This window comes from Theobroma cacao, chromosome 9 (genome assembly GCF_053813885.1).
Source record: "Theobroma cacao isolate CCN51 chromosome 9, ASM5381388v1, whole genome shotgun sequence".
Lineage (NCBI taxonomy): Eukaryota > Viridiplantae > Streptophyta > Magnoliopsida > Malvales > Malvaceae > Theobroma > Theobroma cacao.
The window spans coordinates 7,715,867-7,743,697 of record NC_142647.1 but is presented as its reverse complement, the minus strand read 5'-3'; the positions used below and the strand labels follow the sequence as shown (position 1 = coordinate 7,743,697).

Genomic DNA, 27,831 nt, shown 5'->3' with positions numbered 1-27,831 from the left:
GTCCCATTCTCCCATACTATTAATAAACTTGAATTCATCAAAAAAATTTATCTGGTCAATAGACATCGCTCTAACACAACCTATAAGCTTCATCATTTTTTCATAACTTAATCTTTCATTGGACAATAAAATCTAATCTACGCCACCCCTTTTACTAATCTATAAGTTTTTTCATTTTTTCATAACTTAATCTTTCTTTGAATAATAGAATCTAATCTATTTCACCCCTTTTGATATTTAATAGCTAAAAGATATGATATCACCATTAAATCAATTGTTAAATAAAATTTACTGCATAATACACAATACTCGATGCCGACACAATAATTACCGAGCTATAAAATATAATATAAAAAAATAAAAAATAAAATAGGCATACTTTTTGTTTAATGCACAATCCAATAAGCATTAACGAATAACGATATTATTGAGCAAATGAAAATTTGTGTTATGGGGTCTCGAGAACTATATATTATTATTATTACCTTTAAAAAAAAAATTATATTATTATTATTATTATTATTGTTACATGTAATTTAACCTAAGCTATAAATCTTATCATAAAATGGAGTTTGCGGCTCGCGGGATTTCCAGTTCCCAGGGTTCTTGCCAAAAAAGTGGGCCCCACATCGGGAGGATGCAGCTTATTTTGAAAGGTAAAAAAATCTTGCTGTTTTCCTTAAGGAAAGCAAAGGCCGAAACACAGCCGAAAATGGTCCCGCCTCTGCAACAAACCTCACTTTATTCTAAACTGCTAAGATAATTCACGAAGATGGCAACGATGGCAACCTTAACTTGATTCCCCCCCACCTTCATAAAAGATCATATTTATTATATAGTAATACAGAGATGCCATTCTGTTTGCATTTATATCTCACTTTCTGAACAAAGTTTTTATTACTGTACATTTCTTTTATTTTATCTTTTACTTTTGCCTCCAATGGCGAAACCTGTTACAAGTTCGTATCTTCAGCTTCATGGTTATCTAGCCCATTTATAGAGGAACACTATAGGGGTTCGAAACCTGTTACAAGTTCGTATCTTCAGCTTCATGGTTATCTAGCCCATTTATAGAGGAACACTATAGGGGTTCAAGATCTGAGCTTTTTTTCTGTTATTGAATCCAAAGATGGGTTGTCAGATTTGGCAAATGGGGTTTTGTTTTTGGGTGTGTCTTAGTTTGTTAAGCCACAGCTTGAGTTCTGTAAGTTCACAAGCTGATGCTGCTGAAGGGGATGCAACTGTTGAAGGAACTGTTTTCATTGATGGGAAAGCTCCCATTGGTTCAATAGATGATGATTTTATTTGTGCTACTTTGGATTGGTGGCCTCCTGAGAAATGTGATTATGGGACATGCAGCTGGGGTCTCGCTGGACTGCTCAATCTGGTATGCTTTTTTTCATTTTTCCAGTTGCATTTCTTCTTTTATTACTTTCCTTTTTCTTTTGAACAATCAACCAGCATGTTTTCATTGTTGTTTGATATAGTTATTTGGTTTTCCATGAAATTTTTTTTCCCATTTTCAATCTTCCAATCTTCTATCTTTGCTTTATATGTATAAATGATGTACTCAACACTGTCCTCGTTTCCATGAAATTGCTTTTCTCAACTTTTTGCCCCAAGTTTCGTTCAGAGAAATGATTTTCCAGCATTTTTGTGGACAATCTGGGATTTCTGCTAAGAATTTTTGCATTTTGTAACTTTAATTATAATAAGATTCTTAATCATGATTTTGAACATTTTACGCTTTAATGGTCTTTTCATACTTAGAAAAGGTATTTCTGTTCAATCTGGAAAGCATATTTCCCAGTTTAAAAGTGCTTGCTGAAATGTGCTTCGTCCTTCTTTTCCTTTTGCAGGATCTTAGTAATAATATATTCTTGAATGCCGTGAAAGGTAAGTTAATATTTTCATTCGGTGCATTTTTTTAATCACGATTTTTTTTCTTAATTATTTATTAATCCCTGTATTGTTCAGCTTTTTCACCATTGAAGATTAGATTGGGCGGCACATTGCAAGATAAGGTCATATATGATACTGATGACAATCGGGAACCCTGCACTCCATTTGTTAAAAGTACCTCTGAGATGTTTGGTTTTACTCAAGGATGTTTACCCATGAATAGATGGGATGAGCTTAATGCCTTCTTTGCAAAAGCAGGGTAATGGCACCATCTTTCTTTCCTCTTTTATTCCTTAAGAGCTTCACATTATGAATGTTAGAGCACTAATGTAACTCAAGTTTCACTATTCAGGGCGAAGGTTATTTTTGGATTAAATGCTCTTACTGGACGATCTATAAAGTCTGATGATTCAGCTGTAGGAGCATGGAACTACACCAATGCTGAATCTCTTATACGGTATACGGTTGAAAAGAACTATACCATCCATGGTTGGGAGCTAGGTAATAATAGCCTCCTCTGTTTCTTGATCACTATTTATGCAAAACTATCAGAAGGAAAAAATGTTTGGAATTCTCTTTAATTGATTGATGAGGTGGAAGATAGTTCTCATGTTAGATGGAACAACTTATGGTTGTTATCTCTTGCCTGTCAGGAAATGAATTGTGCGGGAGTGGGGTTGGAACTAGGGTCTCAGCAAATCAGTATGCTGCTGACACAGCAGCTCTACAAAGTATAGTGCAAAACATATACAAGGATGTTGATTTCAAGCCCTTAATCATAGCACCCGGTGGGTTCTATGACTCAAATTGGTTCAAAGAATTCATAGATAAAACAACCAAATCCTTAGATGTGGTCACTCATCACATATACAATCTTGGACCAGGTATGACTCATCTCGTACAATCCATTATTTGAATCTTCTAGGAGCTTTTGACTTGGAAAGAAGGTTCTAACTTTATTCTATCATATTCTTATGCATAGGAGTTGATGAGCACCTTGTTGAAAAGATTCTTAATCCATCTGTTCTTGATGGTGAGTCCGGAACATTCAGGGGCCTTCATAACATCATCAAAAGTTCTACAACTTCAGCAACTGCCTGGGTGGGTGAGGCTGGAGGGGCTTACAACAGCGGTCATAATCTTGTTACAAATGCTTTTGTGTTCAGTTTCTGGTAAAGTGGCAATAACTTGCTATTAGAAGCCTTATGCCTTCTGCTATGATTGATTTCTAAGTGATATTTGCCTCGGACATGAAATGCAGGTATTTAGATCAACTTGGCATGGCATCGAAGTACGATACAAAAACATACTGCAGACAATCACTGATTGGCGGAAATTATGGTTTACTAAACACTGCCAACTTTGTACCAAATCCAGACTACTACAGGTTATTCCTTGTTGGAACTCTTTTATTATGAGACTCACAGAACTACAATTTATTACTACAGTATGTTTTCCTGTAAAGAAAAAGAAAGGGGAGATATTTCTTTCTGCCCTTATTACTGCAACAGTTTATTTCCACATAATTCAAATTAAGCTTTTAATAATTTGTGTAAGAGAAGAGGGAAATGCAAAACTCTAAAGACGGATCATAGTAATCAGTGAGAATTATTGCCCTGAGACAGGTTGATGCCCATTGAGACTTCATTTACCCCTCAAAGAACTAGATCATCTTATCCATTTTGCCATTTCACATACGAAGCTAAGGTTGAGCTTGAGATATGCATAAATTGTACTAATGAAGAATCTACAGTAGGTGATCTAAGCTTCATGTGCATGATACTCTGCTTTCTCCATTGCAGTGCACTTCTCTGGCACCAATTAATGGGAAGAAATGTTCTGTCCACAAGCTTTGCTGGGACTAAAAAGATACGCTCTTACACTCACTGTGCAAAACAATCAGTAAGTTAGCCCCATTTTGCAATTATCAAGCAGGTAATCTTCCCTTTCTTAGTATTTGACCTAAGTTTCCTATCTTGCAGAAAGGCATCACGCTACTATTGATCAACCTTGACAATAGCACTACTGTCCAGGCAAAACTTGCATTCAACAGTACAATGACCTTGCAACACAAGCACAGGTCTCGGACTTTGCACCATAAGCACAGGTCTCATAAGAAATCGATTATCCAGCTGCCTCAAGGCACTGATGCTGAAATTAGAAGAGAGGAATACCATCTAACAGCAAAAGATGGAAATTTACACAGCCAAACCATGTTACTTAATGGAAACATTTTAAGTGTAAATTCATCTGGGATCATACCTCCTCTGGAGCCATTACTTGTAAATTCACCAAAGCCAATAATGGTCGCTCCTTTATCTATCGTGTTCATTCACATGCCAGATGTTATCGTCCCCGCTTGCAAGGTATAGCACTAGAGGGATCTAAAATTGGTTCCTTTTAGCGATTGATCAAATAAGAAATAGAACACATTGCAAATATTTCATTTTTTACCCATTCCATAGTGAAGAATATAATGCAACATACGTTTTTCAAAAACACTCATAATTCCTTTCTTCATTCTGGTTTCTACAATAAACATGAGTGTCTATACATAGATGTGACGAATTGATGCATGAGAAACAAAACAACCTTACTGCTCTGTAGCTACCGATGAGCCAAACACTGGTGCATTTAACCTGCAAAATCCATCCTTCGACAGGAAGCACAATAGCTTAGATATTACCCTAATTGTTGTCCTAACAGCTTTCAGTAGGCTGAATGTGTGTTAATGGAGATATCTACCATTAAGTCAATCTCTGGTACAACAAATTTGTCATTTGTCACATAACAGGTTGTGGGAGAACAAACCACCTCTCAGATTGGCCCAACTGTTCGTCCATAAGTAGAATGTGTCTGTGTGGAAGAGAGGGAGAGGGTAAGATATCCAGCACGGATGTACTTCACTTTCTAGGAATATTATTTATTGCAAGTTCTAATAAACAACCGCAAAAATTTTGAACTGCAAATATGTTAATACATTTTGGTGGCCAACACTTTTACTTGAATATACAAATGATATCAAGAAAATGACAGATTGAATCATACATGTATATTTTCTATGCAGGTATATGGACAACCACTAACCACTATTACCGAACAAGGTCATTTTCCACTTAGGCACAGAGGAAAGGGTCAAATTAGGGATACCTTAAACACCGTGTATTTCAGTTTGGATGCTTCAATCAAGAACACCAATAGAAAGCACAGAACCACGGTCAGTCACTCTCCGAAAAGCTTTGAGGCTTACTGCTAGCGAATGCCAACCAGACAATGGTACCAGTCAAGTAGAAGAATATTGACGGTGCAAACAATGACATCTGCATAGTACAGAAGTCCAATTATTTTGTTTACAGTATTGGGGGAGGGGAGGAATGGAAGGCATCATTTCCAATCAGAAAATAGAACTTACACTCCATGAATGAGTTGAATCAAGAAGAAAACCAGTAAGGGCAACACCTACAATTCCAGGCACTGCTCCGACAGTATTGGTAATACCCTATGAGGAAAATTTCAGTAAAGAACCGTTCAATTTAATTCATGCAAAGCACGCTTTAGTGTAACTGTCTATGTATGATTGCAACATTCAGCAGATATAAGAAAGTCAAGGGTCTGCTCCAACTTCATCCACCTTTCATTCATATCCAACCGTCTAAATTGCTAGCCACTAGTCAGTTAATGACGCTAGATTTCAAATGATAGACGCTTTGAATCTTAGGCTTTGGAGTCAAGTCTAGAGACTAAAATTTGGAAGATAATTTATCATGAAAAAGTGAGCAGAGTTCAGGGAAAAAAACAAAAAAAGTCACCACTTTCAGTAATCATTCACAAATGGAGCAAAATCTTAGTACTAAATGGTTGAATTCTAATACTTGCCATCACAATAAATATTCCAGTCAGAAGCAGAATTCTGATGAACATGATTAAGAACCAAAACACTTAGTGTGTTGAAGCAGAACAAATGCTTTTGGTTCTCCTTCAAGGAAGTATTCCACTAAATCAGAATAATCTATTGATAATGGCATGAAATTACATGTTGATCAAAATATAAAGTATAAGAAGACTGAAATAATCATATTCTTTTGACATGAGCTTCAAGCACATAACCAACCAATTTGGACTTTATAAACTTACATACCAAAAGTATACTTGCATATTCCGGTGACATATCTTGATGCGTACAATAAAGCCCTGCAGTTGGGGTGGCGAAGTTAGTACCAATACTGTATTAGTAGCTCATGAAGAAGGCAGGTTATGCATAACAACTGTTGTTTCCTATAATGAGAAAAAGTAGCTAGCTGGATTAGTCACTACCAGACAAGGCAAAGCTGGAGAGAGCCAGTCCACTGGAGAGGATCCCCACAATTTCCCATGGTTGCAGTCCTAAATCAAGAGAAGATAGAATCATGCAGATTGCCGGAGATAAAAAGGAAATTGTTTGGCAAATCTTTCGCACCTGCATGCACAAAATTAAGGCCATCAGAAGGTTCAAATCCCCAAATAAGATTAGATTCCTATAGGTAAGCTTATTTATGTTATATTGCAAGTTGAGGTCCTTAAAAAAATTAAAGCTTCAACTTGCAAGGAATGATAAAATGTCACAGATGAGCTTATACAGATTCACATACAATTGTATTGACAATGCTAATCTAAGAGTACACCATATATTAGATCACGGACATGTCATATCATTCATTGGAACAAGCAACAAGTGATTCAATAGACTTGGCATTTTTCGATGCCCTCAGAATGAGAATAATGATATAGAAAGGTATAATTCTTTGATGTCTTCATACCGTAGTTGTCTCAACTCCATTGGAAATTAAGTTGTCAGCAAACTGTGCGGCTATGCTTGTTACAAAAACTGAAGCCAGAGGAGGAAGGATGGAAACCTGTGATTACATAGCTTATTGTTTGTAAAACTATAAATGATTCATTTTCAATCTGAGACAGCACATAAAACAGCTATAAAAATTTGGTGCACCTAATGTAAAATTCACACACAATTTCTGAGTTTGCTTTCATCATTCATAATGATAAACTACATAACAGTTAGGTAACGAATTGGCTTCATCTGTTTTTTTTTTTTTTTAAAACTGTGCTCATTGTAATTGAAACTCTGACAATATACATGACAAGGAAGCAGAGTTTAGAATATAGATCTTTTAACCTTACCTCTGCAGCTTCTGTCAAATTTAGATTCAGTTCCTCACTGCATGGCATGCAAAACAGAAGTTAAATTTCTACATGAGTGAAATACTAACAAGAAAAAACATTGCCGTACAGCTGCAATGTTTATACAATTTATATTGGGAACATTTTCGAGGAAGTAGAATTGACGAGAACTAAATACTCAATTATAAAAATTGTGAAATATGACAGTTTCATGCAAAGAAAGGGTGGATTATAACAAGCCCCTTGAAAACAAACTGTTAGTCCCTGTGAGATCGTAACAATTCTTGGAAGCTCCAAATTCCATAAAGCAAACCAACTGAAAAACTTGAAATATTGATCAATTGTGAACTTACCTAAAATAGGTGGGAAGCCAAGATAGACAAGTATAATGACCCCAACTTCCGCAAAAATGAGTATATATCATAGCCCATACAGCTGGACTTCGGAAAAATGCCTTCCATGGTACATCCTATAAGACAAAAGCCATTAAGAAAACCAAGGGAAACATGATCAAGTCCAATATAATGAAACATTAGAAGACTCCAAATTTTAAAAAGGATTGACAATAGTTGTTGATTGAGACCACTATGAAGTTTGTTTTGTGATGATAGCAATAGCAGTCAATAGGACCATTCAACTACCTGAGGCAAAATACTGCACATACAGATCACAGATGACTTTATTTTAATCATCAAATAACATGTTATGTGATAAATCTTGTAAGCTACAATGTAGTTCATGGTCATTGACAGGCTACATAATTTTATTCCCATCTGCTTAAGTACGAATAGAAAGGGGTTTCACGCTTCATCAACAAGGTCAATATATTTTATAATCATAAAATAATGTCTAATCCCCGCTATATAAATTATGGCAGTTTTGCTAGACTATGTAGCCAAGACAAAGTAACCGGCTGTTAATGAAGATCCACCTATCAACAGGGTTACCATTTAACTGAAGATACCTTTGAATTATATATCCAAGATCATTTCTAAGATGCCCTACAAGTTACAAACTACATGGTTCAGTAGAATCACTAAATAAATCTATATGCTCTTGGGCCAGCGTAATGCGTGTAAGCAAGAAAGAAAATGCAAGAATCAGTTACATTTTGGCCCAGTATGGAAAAGGAAAATAAGTCAGAGCAGTGATTATGGTTATGCAGGAACCATACGAGGTCAGTTTTAATTATTATCACACATGCAATAATGCCTACTTTTGGATAAAAAGCGATTATATGAATGGATATGTATTATATGAATGGAAAATTTTGTAATCCTTCTTGCTATGATGATATGCCAATATGGGTGCAACTGTAATGCTCTATCCGATAAAAGCTTGGTTCACAGATCAGAATCTGTTCCATGATATTGAACGGAACTCCACCAAGTATCATGCAAGATTCATGCAATACATAGGCTCTTGCAGTTTGCTGAATGGTTGAATCTCTGGGCATGGGACAAAACAGTATACAGGCAATTATCATTGTTTTATGGTGTTGTGTTAAGCACTAAATGATATTAGGGTGCTGTGTTAAGCACTAAATGATAAGGTTAAGCACCAAGTAAGATAAGACTCTTAAGAAGCTGGATATGCAACCAGCTTATGTTCCATAAATCAGAAGTCAGAACTATCTTATGTAGGGCAACGAAAATACTAACACACAGCTGAAGTAAATCAAACCATAGATGATTGAATAACCACAACCAAAAAAAGTATTTACATGAGTCGAGCATATGCCCTAGATGATAAAGTACCCACCAAAATCTAAGGACACCAAAAAGCATAGAACTTCAAGTAACAATTCCCCTTTTTTTTTTTCTGGGGAAGATAACAAGCTTCATTGTCAGAAACAGGAAATCAAACATTGACATCATACCTGCAGTGAGGCACGCAACTCATCTAGAGAATTATTCCATGAATTCTTCTGATCAGCAGATTCTTCTGGAGAATTATTCCATGACTTGTTCTGATCAGCTGATTGCAATACTGTCATATACCAAAAGTCATGATCATTAACACGTTGAAGAGGAACTCAAGGCAAGAATGAAAGAGTGGAAAAGAACTAACACAAGTAGTAACATACTTTAATACAATCATTTTAGCAATATGTGATTAAATTTTACAGCACTACCATGCTTTGAGAATCTTCTAACTAGTTATTTAAGTATGCAAAATGCTCAAAATGATTCTGCTCAAGTATTTGAGCACCTTGGCATATCTGTGAAGTAATGCTACCCTGCATCAGGTTTGTCAAGACCTTACATTCAACTAGGGTCTCTCCACTACATGGAATCAGCTATATTGTTCATATGGGCCACTGTCCTCTATTCAAGACCATATCCACTTTTTTTTGGTTTTCATCCATGTCCTTTGCTCTTCCTCTTCTTCTCTTGAAAGAAAACCACTATGAGATTTCGGAAATTTAATAGGAGCATAATGGTCATGGAGAAGGCACTCCTAGTGTAAAAGTTGAAAAGAGACTGCATGAAGCTTGTCTGTATAAGGCTGAAGATCTTTGAGAAGGCAGATGTAGGTAAAAGTAATCCTCAAGATTGAAAGAGCTTTTATTTAGAAGTTGGGCACAAATCAAATTTTATATATGGCAGTCTTTAGACATCTATCAGCACTTTATTCTCCTTACTCTGAAAAGTTTGCAAACTAGAAGTGAGTGCAAATTCTTCACTACAACTTCAGATGGAAATGCAGAGGACAAAATCTCTTTCATAATGAAGAAGCCCTCAAAAATAAATTAAACTCCCTTCAAGAGGCCTAATTTCAACAAACATATATTTAGTTGTCATTTCCTATTTCTCTTCGGTTCATCTTGATGATGATAGATAGGTAGCATAGTATTCTCTCCTTGCCATTTAGATTTCACATATTATATCCAAAACAGTAGTAGACATGTCATAACATGGACAACCTTAAGTCAGGCAACTGTCCAGTTCTTTCTTTCTTCCATTCTATATTCTGTTTGCTAATCGGAGTGAAGATAGTGTAGCCAGTGAACAATTTTGAAATCATTATATTATGTCTCCATCCATCTGGTATGATCTCAAATAACTTCTGTAAAAGTGGAGACAAAATCTAAAATCATACCAATCATGAGCCGGTATTCCTAGCATAGATTGTGGTCTTCAGGTGATGTAATAAGAAGGCTTCCCTGTTAAAGTACACATAGATATCTTGGTAATACAATGAAGAGTTTAAAATTCTATCAACCTATAAGACCCTCTACTTACACCCTCCAATTACGTAATGCCACATCATAGTCTTTAACTTTATAAATAGGTTACAATCTACACATAATTTTGATTGCTTTCACCCTCTCAAGATCCCCTCCATGGTGTCCAGCTATACCTGTCTTCTTTGGTATTTATTTTCTGTACTTGTTTGGCTTGGCTTTTTTTCAGCTTATCCACCTCGTAAAAGCAAAAGTCAGGCCAAACATATATTTTGAAAAGCTCTTAAAAAAAAAAATAGGTTTTTTTTTAAAGAATAAAATTTTGAAAAAAAGAGCTTCAGGAACAGGAGCTTTTTCTTCTCTTCTTTTAAAAATGCAAGAGAGTTTTTATTTTTGTTTTAAAAATATCCTCATCTGTTAAAAATAATTACAATATTACCCTCTAAAAAAAAGAAATACCCTTTATGATAATTTTAACCAAAATTATAACTTATAAAAAGAAATTTACCAAACAACTTTAGCTTAATTTTAAAAGCTATTATTTTTCATAAGAGCTTCATAATAGCTTTTAAGCTAGAAAAAAGCTAGGCCAAACAGGCTCTCTATAACTTTTTTCTTTCCTAGTGCACTCTGGTAAATTTTTTTTTGCTTGTTGGTGTTGATTTATCTTTTGTTCAATATTCTCTTGACAGTCTTCTTTATCAGCTTCTAGTCCTAATAATCTATCTTTTAAACTTTTATTTTCTATTTTGTCAATAATTTCTCTCTTCTACCTTTTAGTTCTTGCCTCCCTGATTTTTATTTCTCAGTTCCTTTTGCATTCCAATATTTATTAAGATTTTCATATTTTAAGGTCAAAATAAAAGAATCTTAAGAAAGAAATTAAAATAGGGACAAAGAGTGTGGGTGGTGTAATCTTAATTTAGAATAAAGAAAAGAAGAAGTGAAGCAAGAGAGACGAATAGTTCCAGGAAGGAAAAAAAACCAACATTGTGAAATTCTGAGGTATTGAAGAAATTATTTGATCTGGAACAACTTATTTTGAAGAGTACCAAAAATATGATGTGGCAATAGATAATTGGAGGGTGTAAATAGAGGGTTTTATAGGCAGTCCTGATAGAAATTAAACTCCATAATGAATACATAAAAATGGTCAAAACGATTGTGCCAACATCCATGGCGATGGAAAAGAGTCTTAATTGTCAGCAGCACCAGCAGCATTTTGATGAAATGGTGTTGGATGCAGTGCACTATTACGAATGTAATTGATGAGACAGCCACAAAAATGATGTTGAATTAGGGGTGTACAAATGGTTAGAAAACTTAGTTCGGTTATAGATTTCCCAAAATCGAAAAAACTGAATTTCCTCTAAAAAAACCGAAATTGAACCAAAAAATGTTGATAACCAAAAAACTGAAAACCGAACTACTTAGGTTATTTTGGTTCGGCTATCGAAAACCCAACTTATGAAAAATATACTGAAATTAGATATATGTTAGATAACATACAATGTTTGATTTACTTACTTGGGCTCAAATCCACATGGTTCTAAGCATAATTTCTTCACACCTTAACTTAACTATAATAAAAGTTAGAATTCCTTTAGAAAAAGACTTGTGTAATCAATAAAATTACACCTCTTTAGATAAGCATTTTCCACTTCGGTTAGTTCGGTTGAGAATTTTCCCAACCAAAAACTGAACCGATTAAACCGTTGTAATCAAACATATTTAACTGAAATAACCAAACACTGAACTAACCGAATTGAAAAAATCGAACTCACTTCGGTTTGGTTCTTCGGTTCAGTTTGAATTTGCACACCCCTAATGTTGATGTAGACAGTAGCAATTTTGTTGTCCATAGGAGCATTCACAAAAATAGCAGTAAAGAGCAGGTTGCATCTATGGTGATGACAGAACAGTAAAGAAATTGGAGGGGACAGCAAGAGTAATGTTTTCAACAAGGGTCAGATACCTAAACAATGTAAGGAGCTAAAAATGAGCTAAATGGTAGAAATTAGATTACATATGTTCTAAGCATCCATCATCAGCTTACTAACCAATAAAGTTGTTAGTTACAAATGAATGAAGAAACCCAATTATTTGTTTTATTCAACAATAGAACTACCATTATCTTATAAATAACTCAGGAAAATGCTCAACCTTTCATTATCCATATGACAAAATAAGCACTTCACTTTTTCAAATAAAATATAATGAAGATAAAAAGGGGTTGGATGCTCACGTGCAGCATGTTCTACAGCATTTAAAGCCCGTCCTTCTCCAATAAAATGAAATCCCAAATACCTTCAACATTTTGGTGACAACAAAGGTTGAAGTCAAATTTCAGTTCAATTATCCCATAAATATTTAAAAAGAGGAAAAGAAAACCCTCAATATTAGATTGCCCAAACACTCTTAGAAGGCAGTTTGTGGACAAAGAATAATCATCTTTTATGTTTAAGAAAAGATGTACACATATTTGCATGTTGCACAGATGAAATGAACACCTCTAAATCAGAAGTAACATACAATAATATGTAATTTTAGAGCTAGTGACGTACCAGCCTATCCCCAGAATGCCAAATATAGAGAATACGGATTCCCAACCAAAATTTTGGATGAGCGGAGGAGCCAAAAGAAGCCTGCAACATTTTCAAACAAAGAAAAGATGACAAAAGAAAATGAACTTGAGCACTCATTTAACCCAAGTGGATGGCATTTAATAAACAAATTTGTTGATGCTACAATGAGAAGAGCAAAATCAATTTGATGGCTATCCACTAGTGTTTGTTTGCTGATACAAAAATTATTTTCTGGTTATGATATCATAGTCCAAATCCTTTTAAAACGAAACATGGAAAAGAAAAGTCCCTTGGCAGAATTTTAAGAACCAATAAATGGGGCCTTTGGCAGCAAAAAGATTCTACACATCCCAAAAATATAGGCATAAAAGGATGTAATGGTGATCAGCTTAACAGGGTGGATTCTTGTTCTTTACAACACTCCAAATAAGAATCAACAACTTTTACATTTTTCTGTTCAATTTAACTTTTATTTTTGCACTTCCATTTCAATGAGAATGCCATTTCTCAGTTGACTAAATGTCCCCATAGATAAATTGTGAAGTTTAATTTTTTGAATACATGAAAATAAACTTGAACCATTTAGTTGAATGTTAATATGTATTTACCTACTTAAGATAAGACTCCAACAAAACATACCCTGTTACACTTCCTACACTCAACCCACCAAAGACAAATGATACAGCCCTGGAGCGCTCTTCCAAAGGTATTGACCTGCATGTTGTGTTGGAAAATGCCAACAAAAGGAGACAAGATGGTGTTAGTTATTTGTTAGGAGATTAACCATATCACAAAAAGTGCCAGACTGGCAGGACAAAAGATCAACAATGCAATAAGGCCAGATAATAATATTAGATTCAGACCACAAAATGCTTTCTATTTTCGAGAAACTATATAACTTCATCTGCATCTCTAAGTGTAATGTTCAATAAGTTGAGGAAAGCAATTTCTTCCCACAGGACAGGGGAGGGTATTGAAGACAAATACCCAATATTTGCCCTCCTGATCTGGAGATTGATATCTCCAGGAATTGAATGAACAATACAGAATTTTTCTGAATTAAGAAACAGTTACACACAGACACAAAACATCCTTTTAAAAGGATTTGTTCTCCTAAATCAGGACTTCTTATTTTAAAAGGTGATGCCTTTATTCCTGTGTTTTATGTTGGTACTAATTTCTGTTGAAGGTCTTCAGTACCAACATAAAAACACAGGAATAAAGACATCACCTTTAAAAATGATTTAGAAGAACAAAATCCTTTCGAAAGATGTTAAGAAAAAATGTTGAGAGATCTAAACCTGGAAAGAATTTTGGAATTCTTATGGAAATGGGGAATTAGAGTCTAAAGAGAGTTATGAACTAAAGATATCTCATTAATTATAGTCTAGAAGAACCAATTGACACACAAATAAACAGAAATATGTATGTATATGATTTTACTACCTATCAGTCTTTAAATTCCAGTTTCCACATGCATTATGCTAAAAGATTCCCAGGGAAGCTTTGCTGAGCAGCTTTTTTAACTATACTTATAAGGGGGAAAGAAGAGCTAAATTATCATGGTAGTGAAACCATGGAACAAAGTTTCAAGTCAACAATGCAATTCAAGTGGACAACTTGAATACAACAAATCAGAGGCTTAAACTGTTGACAGCTTATCAATTTATTTTATTGACTATATTCCAGATTTGTAGGAGTTAGTTTAGGGATATTATTTGCTTTCTTTATTTTCCTTTTTTTGCTGGATTATTTCCTGATTTCTCGTTCCCTAATTTCTGGTAATTTACCAGATTCTCAGACTTAATTTAGATAGGTTTTCTTGTATATAATTAGCACCAAGAAATTCAAACATGATATAAGAGAATTTTGTTTTATTCTCTGTTTTCATGGTATCAGAGCTTCAATTCCTCTGACCATTATTGTTAGCCAAAGCAGCCATGGCAGATGCAACTCTAGAAGGTTCCTCGGAGGTGTCATCTGAACCTTCTAGAAATGTGTCTTCATCTGTGATTCCTACTGTCGGGGAAACCCATTCTCTCCAAATAACCCAACACAAACTCAATGGGGCCAATTTCCTTTAATGGTCTCAGTCGGTTATGCTAGTAATATGAAGCAAAGGAAAGCTCAGCTACTTAACAGGTACAAAGGTAACACCAAAGGAAGGAGCAGCAGGTCATTCAACTTGGGAGTCAGAGAATTCCATGGTTATGGCATGGTTAATTAATTCCATGGAGCCTAAGATTGGCCGGACTTATTTATTCTATAAGATAGCAAAGGAGATATGGGATATGGCACATGAAATGTACTTAGATCTGGAAAACTCAGCACAATGTTTTGAGGTCAGATCTGCCCTAAGAAGCACAAAGCAAGGTAATCTCTCAGTGACTGAGTATTTCAATACTTTGACTAAGTTATGGCAGGAGATGGATATGTTTTATGAAACAAATTGGCATTGTCCTAAGGACAGCTTAAAGTATAAGCAGATGCTTGAAAAAGAACGGGTATTTGATTTTCTTCATGGTTTAAGTAAGGAGTTAGATGAGGTACGAGGTCGACTTTTGGAGACAAAACCTTTTCCAAACATTAGAGAGGCATTTGCAGAGGTGAGAAGGGAAGAAAGCAGGAAACGTGTTATGTTAGGAGTGTCTACAGAGGTTATTTCAGATAACTTGTCCCAAAGTTCTGCTCTTGTTTCAAAAAAACATGAACCTGCTAACTCTAGTAATCAGCGTGGGAATCGGAAAAATGATAAAAGCATGGTGTGATCATTGTCAACGTCCATATCACACTAGAGAAACATACTGGAAGATACATGGAAAACCAGCAAATTGGAAGGCATGTAAACAAGATGAACAAAGTAGAGGTTTTCAAGCTGTCGCAAAGGAAAACAAGGCTGGAGGATCAATTTTTAGCAAGGAACAGCTTGAACAACTACAAGTCCTTCTTGCCCAACACTGAACTAGTGCACAAGTTCCAACTTCAAATTGTTCTATAGCCCAGAAAGGTAATTATCTCTCTGCCTTGAGTGCAAATTCTGAATCTAATGGCCCTTAGATTATGGATTCAAGAGCTTCAGATCATATGACTGGATGCCACAGGTCGTTCTCTACCTATGCCCCATGCCCGGGAAATTCCAAAATTCGTGTTGCTGATGGTGCTTTATCATTTGTTGCTGGAAAAGGATCTGTAAATTTGGCTAATATGACACTAAAATCTGTTCTTCATGTTCCAAATTTAAAATGTAATCTAGTGTCTATTAGCAAATTGACAAATGATTTGAATTGTGTGGCTAAGTTTTATCCATCATTTGGTGAATTTCAGGATTTACTATTGGGGAGGACGATTGGCAATGCTAAGATGCGTGATGGGCTGTACTACCTTGACGATAATGGACAAGTGAATAAACAAGCTCTGGCTCTAAGTGGTGAATTAACTCCAGTTTCCAGTAAGATTATGTTATGGCATAATAGGTTAGGCCATCCTAGTTTTCCATATTTGGAAAAACTTGTTTCCTTCTCTATTCAATAATAAAGATATCAATTCTTTTCGTTGTGAAACTTGTATATTTGCCAAACATACCCGTACTTCTTATCCAAATCAACCATACAAGTCCTCGAAACCTTTTTCATTGATCCATAGTGATATTTGGGATCCTTCAAGGGAAAGGAATATTTCAGGAACCAAATGGTTCATAACCTTTATTGATGACCATTCAAGAGCATGTTGGGTTTATCTTCTCAAAGAAATATCAGATGCAGCCACAATTTTCCAACAATTCCACAAAATGATCCAAAACCAATTTGATACATCAATTCAAATTCTTCGAACAGATAATGGTCGGGAATATTTCAATTCAATTCTTGGCAATTACTTTATAGAAAATGGAATTTTCCACCAAAGTTCTTGTGTCGAAACCCCACAACAAAATGGTATTGCTGAACGTAAAAATCGCCATCTATTGGAGACTACACGTGCATTTATGTTCACAACTCATGTTTTTAAACAGTTTTGGGGTGAAGCAGTCCTAACTGCATCATACTTGATAAACAAACTTCCATCTCGAGTCCTCCGATTTAAAACTCCTTTGAGTATCTTACTGGAAACCTACCCTCAAACTCGATTATTCACCTCCTTGTCTCCAAAAGTCTTTGGCTGCACTTCCTTCGTACATAATACCAGTCCTACCCGTGAAAAATTAGATCCTAAAGCTATAAAATGTATTTTTGTTGGATATTCTCCTAGTCAAAAAGGGTACAAATATTACTGTCCAACCACAAAAAAAATGTTTGTTTCCTTAGATGTCTCTTTCCTTGAAGATCAACCTTTCTACCCAAATCCTACTCTTCAGGGGGAGATACTAGGAGAAGAGAAGCTTTGGGATTGTCTTATTCCTCTTCCTGTAGTTGCTGACATACCTGAAACACCACCAGAAAATAGAAATCCTCCAATTATGTCATCAACAGATTTTGGCTTGGAAACAGGGGAAGATCCAAATGGGCTTAGTCAACAACAATCAAAGCTTCGTGTCTATTCACGAAGAAACAAAAAGCCTCAAGAAGTGCAGTCTTTCAGTCAACAACCATGTTGCCAAGAGTCCAATCCACAGGTAAATGCTGAAACTGAAACTGAAATTATTGGTGCTGGTGATAATTTGCCTCAAGTGGAGATTCAACCTAATGAGTTGGACATTCCAATAGCTCTCAGGAAAGGGGTTAGATCATGCACTCAACATCCTATTTCTAATAACTTATCTTACAGCCAATTATCAGGAGCATTCCGAGCTTTGACAGTAAAGATTGAAAGGGATGAGATTCCAAAAAATGTTCAAGAAGCTTTTGAAAAGCCAGAATGGAGGGCTGCTGTACTTGAAGAAATGAGAGCCCTAAAAAAGAATGAAACTTGGGATGTAGTGGAGTTACCTGAGGGTAAGAGTTCTGTAGGGCGTAAATGGGTGTTTACCATTAAGTACAAGTCAGATGGTGAAATAGAGAGACACAAGGCTAGTCTAGTTGCCAAAGGATTCACTCAAGTTTTTGGGGTGGATTACACAGAAACGTTTGCTCCAGTTGCAAAGTTAAACACTATAAGGGTGCTACTATCACTAGCAGCTAATCTTGATTGGGCACTACATCAAATGGATGTCAAAAATGCCTTTCTCAACGGAGAGCTTGATGAGGAGGTTTACATGGATTTGCCTCCAGGTTTTGAAGGGGCAATTGGTAACAGAAAAGTATGTAGATTGAAGAAGTCACTATATGGATTAAAACAATCACCAAGAGCTTGGTTTGACCGATTTGCAAAGACTATAAAGAGGTATGGTTACCAGCAGGGACAAACTGATCATACTCTTTTTTTCAAGCATTCACAAGATGGAAAGAAAACTATCTTGATTGTGTATGTGGATGATATTATTTTAACCGGAGATGATACAGAAGAAATGGAGAGGCTTAAGAAAACTCTTAGGAGTGAATTTGAAATCAAAGACCTTGGGCAACTAAGATATTTCTTAGGGATGGAAGTGGCAAGAAGCAAGAAAGGTATTATTATCTCTCAAAGAAAATATACATTAGATCTTTTGAAAGAGACAGGGATGCTTGGTTGCAAGCCAGCTGAAACACCGATAGTTATGAACATGAAGCTTGGAAGAACAAGGAGTGGAATTCCAGTAGATAGGGGGAGATATCAACGTCTAGTGGAAAGATTGATTTACTTATCTCACACAAGACCAGATATTGCATTTGCTGTAAGTATAGTGAGCCAGTATATGCATTCTCCAAGTGAAGAACATCTTGAGGCAATCAACCGAATCTTGCGGTATCTAAAATCTACACCCGGTAAAGGCTTGTTCTTCAAGAAATATGAGCTGAGAAGTGTGGAGGCATTTACTGCTGCAGATTGGGCAGGTTCAGCTGAGGACAGGAGGTCTACATCTGGTTATTGTTCAAAGGTTTGGGGGAACCTGGTTACTTGGAGAAGCAAGAAGCAACCAGTTGTAGCTCTCAGCAGTGCAGAAGCAGAATTTAGAGCCCTTGCACAAGGAACCTGTGAGCTGATTTGGTTAAAGAGGCTAATGGAAGAACTGAAAGTGCCTAGTATGGGACCTATGAAGCTATATTGTGACAATAAGGCCGCAATAAGTATTGCACATAATCCGGTTCATCATGACCGAACAAAGCATGTGGAGATAGATAGACATTTTATCAAAGAAAAAATAGAAGATGGAGTGATTTGCATGACCTATGTGTTTACCAAACAACAAATAGCTGATGTTCTAACAAAAGGGCTGCCTAGACCGAGTTTTGAAGTGCTAGTAGACAAGCTGGGAATGACCAACATCTATTCACCAGCTTGAGGGGGAGTGTTGACAGCTTATCAATTTATTTTATTGACTATATTCCAGATTTGTAGGAGTTAGTTTAGGGATATTATTTGCTTTCTTTATTTTCCTTTTTTTGCTGGATTATTTCCTGATTTCTTGTTCCCTAATTTTTGGTAATTTACCAGATTCCCAGACTTAATTTAGATAGGTTTTCTTGTATATAATTAGCACCTAGTAATTCACACATGATATCAGAGAATTTTGTTTTATTCTCTGTTTTCATAAACTTTTGGCAAATATGCATGAAGATTACGGATTTTGTATGATAGGTTATAAACAACATGCTCTTAAGAGTATGGATGTCATAAGTGCCTGGCAATAAGGTCTGTTGCAGCTGATGGGGAAACACCTTCTCCTATCCCAACCTGGATTTAAAAAAAAAAAAAAGAAAAGAAAAAAAGGTTGAGGGATAGTGATTAGCATTGAACAAAAGAAGCTCCAAGTAGCACATTGTATATGCACTCGTACACATGTCAATGAGCGAGACATTAAAAGCTGAACAGCTTCAGTGAGATATTATTATCAATGATGATGTAATCTAAGAAAGAGAGATAACCTAAACACTTTCAGTTATACAATTAAAAGAGTTGAATACATGAAAATAGTAATCCAAACATGACTAGATAATACAAGTTAAAGAAATGATAATAAATATGACCTACATACCAAAATCCTTGACAAGAGTAGTCCAGGCATGAATCCAGCAAGAACAGGAACAAGGGCCGTAGCCAACGACCAAGCCAATACTCCAATCTCAAGAACTTTTCTGCATGAATAAGAAGATAGTCGGTAATATGATGCGTATACGAGACAATCTCACTATGCCAAAAAACAAATTAATTTGTTGTCCTTCACTAATCTCTCAAAATTATCATTTTAGCATCAAACAAATGACATTTATTTGGATGCTGTTTATTACACCATAGCCATCTAAGATGTTAATAGTCAGGACCACTTTTTCCCTTTTTTGTTTCTCTTTGGAGGAAAGGATCATCAACATCTTTAGCTTACAAGCATGATCAGACTTTCTGCCCTTCAGTAGTGTAATCAGTGAATATTGGCAATAGAAAAACGCAATATAATAAAGCAAAATTTCAAAGGAAGAGAGAGAAAATGGACAATTAAGAAAGAGACCCCGTAAATAGAGTTGGTATTGTGTTCTTTGTCAATTCTAAGCTCATCAGAAATTTGATGATAAAAGGTTGTTGGTGAAGCAGGATCAATCATGTATACTTAGTGCAGATATGTATATTAAATACATTGACAGGAGCAGTTATCATTAATCAAGAGTCTCGATAATCACTCAAATAAAATACATATTGCATTTGGACCAAATGTTAAAACGAGTGGAGAGAGAACTTACAAATTACAATAGAATGCTTAAAACAATTATAAACCTTACCAGTTTAATGTGATTGCATTATTAACTTGCATGGCAGTAATATCAACAGATTTTTATTGCTCAAGATTGTAAATAGTATGACAGCCACAGATAACTTCTACATTTTATATGAAGGGTGAGCCATTCATTCGTTTTCAGTAAATGAATTAAACTAAGAAACATCTGCATCAAAATAAATCTTTAAGATATACTGGAAGAAAGTTGGCAGTATTGCAGAGAATTGGGCCTCCTAGACACTTTCAGTATGATATCTAAACAAGGAATTTCATTTAAGGTATCTTAAGTTCAAAGGGTGCATAAATTATTAGTTATCAAAGTCAATCCAGTTATGTAATTAGTTTCAGTCTGCTATTTCCATATCCAACTCAATCAAGTCCAATTGGTCAGCTTGAACAAGGCATCAAATTAATGTGCTTACACAATAAAGGAATGAGTAGTCTTAAATGTGGTCCAAACCCTAGGAGGTAGCATCCTAGCTAGAAATGGTAGCGGCTCATCAATGCCCGTAGATAGCATAAAATATTCCTCAAATCCTGCATGCAGGCCTTAAATTCTCAATATCATTATAAGATCACCAATTTTCTCTTTATAACTTTTGGCAACTTTCTGTTCTGTTTGGCAAGCAGGGATTAATATGAAAGATTGCACATTTGCACTAAATAGCTGAAGCCTTCAAATACTAACCTTCCACCAAAAATCTTGGAAAGCCAACCCCCTGGCAATTGACTCAATGCATAACCCCAGAAGAATGATGATTGCACTAATCCAGCTACTGACGGATTCCACCCAAACTGATGTGACATTGGAATTATAGCAACACTCAAGTTCACCTATCACATTTAACAAGCTTAACAAAATCAGTTCAACCCTAAATATAAAAACCAAATAACTAAGGCGCCATTTTTCTACTACTTAAATTTGCTATTTGCTTTTTACTTCAAAAAAAGTTGCATTAAAGCAAATCATAATTGACTAAAAATGCACAAATGACTAAAATGTAACACAAATGCAAACAATTGTTCTATATAAAGTAAAATCAAAAGTTTTGTTATCCAAAAATATAACATTATTAATTCTTATATCTTAATTTTGTATTCTAATACTCCTATTGCTTTTACTTCCAGAAAGAAAAAGAAAGGAACAAAGTAACAACCAAAGGCAACCTAACAAGAAACTTGTACAGTATAACCTTAACTGGAATTGGTTCATTCAAAATACAAATGACCCCATAATTCTGCATGCAACAAAAGATTTACATGGAGTTCTGTGTTGAACACCAATTTTTCCAGTGCAATAACGTTACATGTCTCAGAAAGGCAATTTACTTTGGCATCAAAACACAACTTAAACTTCACAATAGATACTTATGAACCACAAACTGTTCGTTAAATTGCCTAAGAGAATAAAAACTAAAGCCAAAAAGTCAACAACCAACCTTATCCATGTTACAAATAACAAAGGCAAGCGAAGTGGTGCCAATGAGTGTATATCTCCTAGGAATATTCTTCCATGGAGGCCAATCCAAATCAAAACCCACTTCCCTTGAACCACTTTCCCGACCAAAACCCGCTTTGCTGTCCAGCTCCTCGACACGTACCCCATTGACTAACCTACCAGCCCTGTCTCTCTCGTCTTTAACGTTCTCTTTCTCCTTGATACTGCATAAAACTTTGAAATTCAACCGATGCTTTGAAGGACTTAACTGCAAGTGGAGATTCTTGCGTGAAGTGTTTTTAAGAAAGATTGAGCCTTGGGAAGTGTAGGTGTTGTGAGAAAGAAAACCTAAGTTATAATCTAGTCTCGAGGTGAATTTTGCCATTTCTATTAGCTTGTGTTTAAGAATGTTCAAAAAGAAATGAAGGGCAGCTGAGTTTAAGGATTCATGATGAAAGTTAAACGTGTAATTAGGAGGGAAGAGAAGAGAAAGTGTTGAGGGAAACTTGGTTGGAAGCGTTGGCGAGAGAGAGAGAGAGAGGACCTGAGTAGGCCACGAGGATGACGGTTTGTGGCTTGGATTTGCTTAGATTTTTGGGCATCTTCTTGAAAATTTGGTCCATGGGTAAAGTCTGTGGGACCCACGAAATCGGGGTCTTTGTAGACTTGGCTGATTCTGATTGGAGGAGGTGCTAAGTTTGTAAAACCTACGCGACTCATGCATTTCATCATAGAGAAACAGAAAGAACGAAACAAAAAGTCAAGTAAGCAACCGAAGCTACTCAAAATTGAGAGACAAGTTGTCAGCTTTTCTTCTACGGGTGAAACTCTGTTGAAATTGAGAAACGTATTGAACTCTTCCTTCTTGTTTTAGGCAGCCGAAGATAGAGCATGGGAAAGCCAAATGTCTCAACGGCGACCAATTTTTGCCCATACATTATATGCTGTTATGGGCAAATACAGAGAGTTTAAACAGAGTCACCATCTGAGTTGAGGGCACTTTTGGCAGACAACACCTCGTTGGAAAACTAGGAACTGAGAGACTACAAACAGGGGGAACGAAAGAAATCAGCACATCAAAATTAGCTTTAGATAATTAAAATGTTTTCATGCAAGATATAAGTATGCAGAAACAAGGAAAGGAATAGAGAAATTCCGAGCTCAAGACAAGGCAACTGCATTCGACAGATCAATTCCTAGACAACTTGATAACTTTCTTTTGCATTCCAAGACATAGGAAATGATAGCCATTGACTCAGAAAGACCATTGCCAGCAGAATTACCTTCAAGGACCAGGAGACGGTTTGTTTTCTTCATTCAACATGAATATGCCCTTGTACAGATAGCCAACATTCACTGGGCAAAACTTGGATCAAATGTAGTTGGGCTGGGACTCTGGGTCATGAACCAGAAAGGGAGAGGCCACCATACTTTTGGGCCTCGACCAATCTGTATAGGTAGTTCCTGCTGATGCAAACCGATACGGTTCTTTCAAGAACTTCCTCCACAGAAGAAGCCAGCCCATAATAATTAATGGCATGGCTTCTTCCTTGTTCTTTGCCTTCCGCTGATTATTATTTTACTATTATTATCATTATTAAAGTACTAATTTTAATTGATTTTTCGTTTTAATTAAAAATGCACACATTTGGAAGTTCCAAAAAAATATGCACACAGTTCCTTTTATACTACTCTATCAGGTCAGGATTGTGTCCCCGCAAGGAGCCAAAACTGAATTATTTTAGGCCAACATGTTGCAGTTTGTCCCCACTTATGCCGCCTTGTCCTCTTAAGAAAATAAATAATTAAATAAGAACAACTCAAAGTAAAATAGTAGTATTTAGTTAACTTGCTTCGTTAACTATGATTATACCACATGGAGTTGTGATCTTTAAGCATGCATTTGCGACAAATTCGTTTATCAATGTTCTGGTTTTTTTCATGTCGGTTGATTTATGATTTCTCTCTATATGAACATATAGAATAATGGAAACTATTTGATAATAATTTTATTAAATAAAATATAAAAGATTCAAGTTTATGAAATTACATGACAAATTTTAAAGTCAATGAATAAAAGAAAATAAAAAATAAATGAAATCAAAAGAAAAGATAGGATTAAATAAAAAAGTTGAGTGTGAATAATTTTATAAATTATTAAAGGGTACAGTGAAAGCAAAACTTTGCATACGAAGAGAACAAAGAGAGAAATTTGGTTTCATATCCTTTTGGTTCTCATGAACATGATAAATTAGATTTGGCCTTATATCAGTGGCAACGGTTGGTTGGCCTGCAAATCTTGTATATTGCTGTGCGTATCCTTTCATTTTGATTATTAAAATGATAAAAAAAACGTGAAATGATCAAAAGTCAAGAAAATAAATAAAAAAGAAAACAGTGTTTGTGAGAAACCAACCCCATCAAAATTTATTTAAACTATACAATTACAAAGTTTAATGCTAGGGACGCAGGAATAAGCTATTGTTTATTTGATCTACAGCAACTTATAAGGATGGATTTAAAAATTTTTTTAAGTGGTGTCATAATTAAAATAATAATTTAAAAATAAATATATTAAAATTTATAACTTCAAAATAAAAAAATCTAAAAAAACTATAATTATTTATGATAATTTCTCATAATTTGAAAACGTTATATGATAATAGCAGTAGAAACACTATAAAATACATATTTTTTAATATGTGTTACTAAGTAATCATTCATCCACTCGTCACTCATTTGATTGTGAACTTATATTTTATAATTATAAATATAAATTATCAAATTAATTAAAAAATATTTAAATATGAAATATTTAAAAACTTAACTTGGATTAAGAATTACTTATAATTGAAAACTAATCGAGTTGTTTTGAGAGAGTGAAAAATATAATCAACGATTGAGAAAAGGAAAGTCACTAACTTATTATAGGTTTCAAGAGTAAAACTTGAACTTTGAAGGGAGAGAAGTTTCGGTTTTGACCTTTTTAACAAAATCTTAAATTATAAATTTTTTTTTTATCTTTCCATGTAAAATTTAAATATCAATATATAAATTATTTTTTAATAATATTCAAATATTATTTTTAAAAAATATTTAAATATTATTAATTTATAAATTTTTTAATAAAATCTATCTTTTGATCTCATTTCTTACAAAATTGTAAAAAATTTAGTGAGTTCATAATATTATTAAATATATAAAATTCGAAAAAAAATAATATAATAAATAATTTTTTTTTAATTGTGACACCACTCTCATGAACATGGGTCCGCCAATGGCAACTTATGTGGATCTTATCATCAAAACCAGTCTTTGAGGGCATATGGCCGACTTCGAGAACTTCTCTCCAAATATTTATTGAGAATAGCACATAATATATATATATATATATTTATATATAAATTATTATAATCTTGTTTAGAGTAATACACTGCTATAGTATCCAATGGTTACTCCATTGGCATTGCTCACCTGAGGTTGATGAGAGATGGCTCTCCTTGCTGAAGAGGTGGTTTCACTGTCCAAGAGTGTCCAAGAAATGTCTGTTGATGGTGATGAACCACCATCCCATTACATAGTTAAAGATTCCTTTATTGGTTCTGCTGATGACCCTTCTCCATCACTTTGTCCATTTCCAATCCTTGATATTAGTCACTTTTCCTCGCCTTCATCTTCCTTTCCTGAAACAGAAGTAGACAAGGAACTAGAGAAGCTCAAGTTAGCCCTCAGCTCCTCGGGTTGCTTCCAGGTTTTTGACCCTTAACCTTAAATTACAATGGAAAAACATTTCACAGCTAGACTTGGTATCCACAACAGACAATCTCCTGTTTTTAACATTATCTCTCCATCCTTATTGAGTTGAGCTATTGTTAATTAGGAAAATATTGTAAATATGATATGTTAGTATTTCTACCTAGAGTAATTTCCTTTCGATACAGGATCTACACTTTGTTTGGTGATCTTGACCCTACTAGGGAGGGCAGACTCTATCTCTGTTTGTTACCCCTGCATGATATGATTGTTGTTCCTGTATGTGAAGTCCATGTCACATGATAAATAGGAATGAAGAACCGCCTATTTCTGATTTTATACTAGAGTTTAGATTTAGATTCTTCTTGTACTTGAATGACGCTTCACTGGTTTTCAAAATTAGGCATGGTGTTGTTTCAACATTTCAGGCAATTGGTCATGGGATCTCAAGCTCATTCCTTGACAAAGTGCGTGATGTTACAAAGCAATTTTTTGCACTCCCAGGGACAGAGAAGCAGAAATACGCCCGAGCAGTTAATGAATCTGAAGGTTATGGGAGTGACAGAATAGTTTCAGACAAGCAAGTTCTTGATTGGTCTCATCGCTTAACTCTTAGGGTGTTCCCCGAAGACAAAAGAAGGTTCAATCTTTGGCCAGAAAATCCGTATGATTTCAGGTATATATTTATCACTGATCGCAACTCTGACAAAAGATTTTCTTCTCCCTCTGAAAGATAATCATCAATCTTTTTCTTCAAAAGAACAAAATCAATTCCGAACCAGCTACATGTTAATGCTTACGATCTTAAGATGGACGATATGTCAGTCAGGGAAGCTTTTCCCATCAACAATGTTAAACGATATGATTCAGAAGCAAACTAAACATTATTCCCCTTGCAGGGACATCATGGACGAGTATGCCTTGAAGATAAAGGTTGTGACTGACGTTGTATTCAAGGCAATGGCAAGGTCACTAAATTTGGAAGAAAACAGCTTCTTGAACCAGTTTGGAGACCAAGCCTTAATGCAAGCAAGGTTTAATTTCTATCCAAGCTGCTCAAGACCTGATCTGGTTCTTGGTGTCAAACCTCATACAGATAGATCAGGAATCACAGTTCTCTTGCAAGACAGAGAAGTGGAAGGTCTTCAAGTTTTAGTAGATGACAAATGGGTCAAAGTTCCTGTAATTCCTCATGCCCTTGTTATCAATCTTGGAGATCAAATGCAGGTAAACCAATAGTCAAATTATTGGCATATTCTCATTTGGAGTAGTCCTTAGAGCTAGAGATCGATAAATAAAACATTCTATAATTAATTTCTTACCTTGGTACATCAGTCTGCACTCTTACTCCAGATAGAGATAGATAAAAGTCTTGGCTATCTAACTTTGAATCTGCTGCTATTTGAATGCATGCAGATAATGAGTAATGGAATATTCAAGAGCCCAGTGCACAGGGTAGTGACAAACTCGGAGAAGTTAAGGATATCTGTCGCCTTGTTTAATGAACCAGAACCAGAAAACGAGATTAGAGCTGTGGATGGCTTGGTGGATGAGAACAGGCCAAGGTTATATAGAAATGTGAAAAATTATGGTGCAATCAACTATGAATGCTATCAGAAAGGGATGATACCACTTGACACTGTAAGAATTTAGTTCTTTTACCCCAACTGTTGAATGTCCAATTCACAACTCTGCTCCTTGTCCGAACTGATGCAAAATAATTTGGACAAGCTTTTAGTGGCGATCTTTGTCATGTAGCTTCTATTTTTGATATTGTCACAAATCCTTATTCAGACCTTTATTTTCCCCGAAATGTCCAATATGTGTGTAATCATAATAGAAAAACGATGACTTCATTTTCCTACCATATGAAACAGTTTCATCAAAGAATGTTCCAACCATTGCAAGAAGTGTTCCTTTTTTTCATAAAATTTGGAAAGCTAGCTTATCTTTCATGTCGAATATTCACTTTGGCATTTTTGTTGCAGTTCAAATTACACTGCGTCTATAA

General features: G+C 35.2%; 3 protein-coding genes across 4 annotated transcripts; 2 read left to right on the top strand and 1 right to left on the bottom strand.

Moving 5' to 3' along the window:
- Positions 1-676: 676 nt before the first annotated feature.
- On the top strand, positions 677-5,543 carry GUS3 (glucuronidase 3). 2 transcript variants are annotated; one of them, XM_007013551.3, is made up of 10 exons: positions 677-1,387; positions 1,860-1,896; positions 1,978-2,161; positions 2,255-2,403; positions 2,556-2,786; positions 2,885-3,074; positions 3,164-3,289; positions 3,705-3,804; positions 3,885-4,268; positions 4,970-5,543. In XM_007013551.3, exons 1-10 carry the CDS (start codon positions 1,130-1,132, stop codon positions 5,156-5,158), a joined length of 1,848 nt encoding a protein of 615 aa, XP_007013613.3. In that variant the 5' UTR covers positions 677-1,129; the 3' UTR covers positions 5,159-5,543. The 2 variants fall into 2 exon arrangements, with proteins under 2 accessions (XP_007013613.3, XP_088666374.1); XM_088810248.1 differs by lacking the exon at positions 4,970-5,543 and having other exon boundaries at positions 679-1,387; positions 3,885-4,343.
- On the bottom strand, positions 4,333-22,639 carry PHT4;5 (phosphate transporter 4;5). The gene is made up of 16 exons (XM_007013547.3): positions 22,069-22,639; positions 21,318-21,463; positions 19,898-19,997; positions 19,544-19,596; positions 13,489-13,563; positions 12,829-12,909; positions 12,510-12,571; positions 8,957-9,066; positions 7,431-7,546; positions 7,078-7,114; positions 6,699-6,794; positions 6,217-6,358; positions 6,041-6,093; positions 5,315-5,401; positions 5,053-5,222; positions 4,333-4,758 (listed from the first exon to the last, which is right to left on the bottom strand). Exons 1-15 carry the CDS (start codon positions 22,450-22,452, stop codon positions 5,121-5,123), a joined length of 1,644 nt encoding a protein of 547 aa, XP_007013609.1. The 5' UTR covers positions 22,453-22,639; the 3' UTR covers positions 4,333-4,758; positions 5,053-5,120.
- Positions 22,640-25,488: 2,849 nt separating this feature from the next.
- On the top strand, positions 25,489-27,721 carry LOC18588856 (protein SRG1-like). Its single transcript, XM_018126738.2, has 4 exons — positions 25,489-25,818; positions 26,249-26,496; positions 26,720-27,047; positions 27,237-27,721. The coding sequence occupies exons 1-4, from the start codon at positions 25,558-25,560 to the stop codon at positions 27,471-27,473; spliced, it is 1,074 nt and encodes a 357-aa protein (XP_017982227.2). The 5' UTR covers positions 25,489-25,557; the 3' UTR covers positions 27,474-27,721.
- Positions 27,722-27,831: the final 110 nt, after the last annotated feature.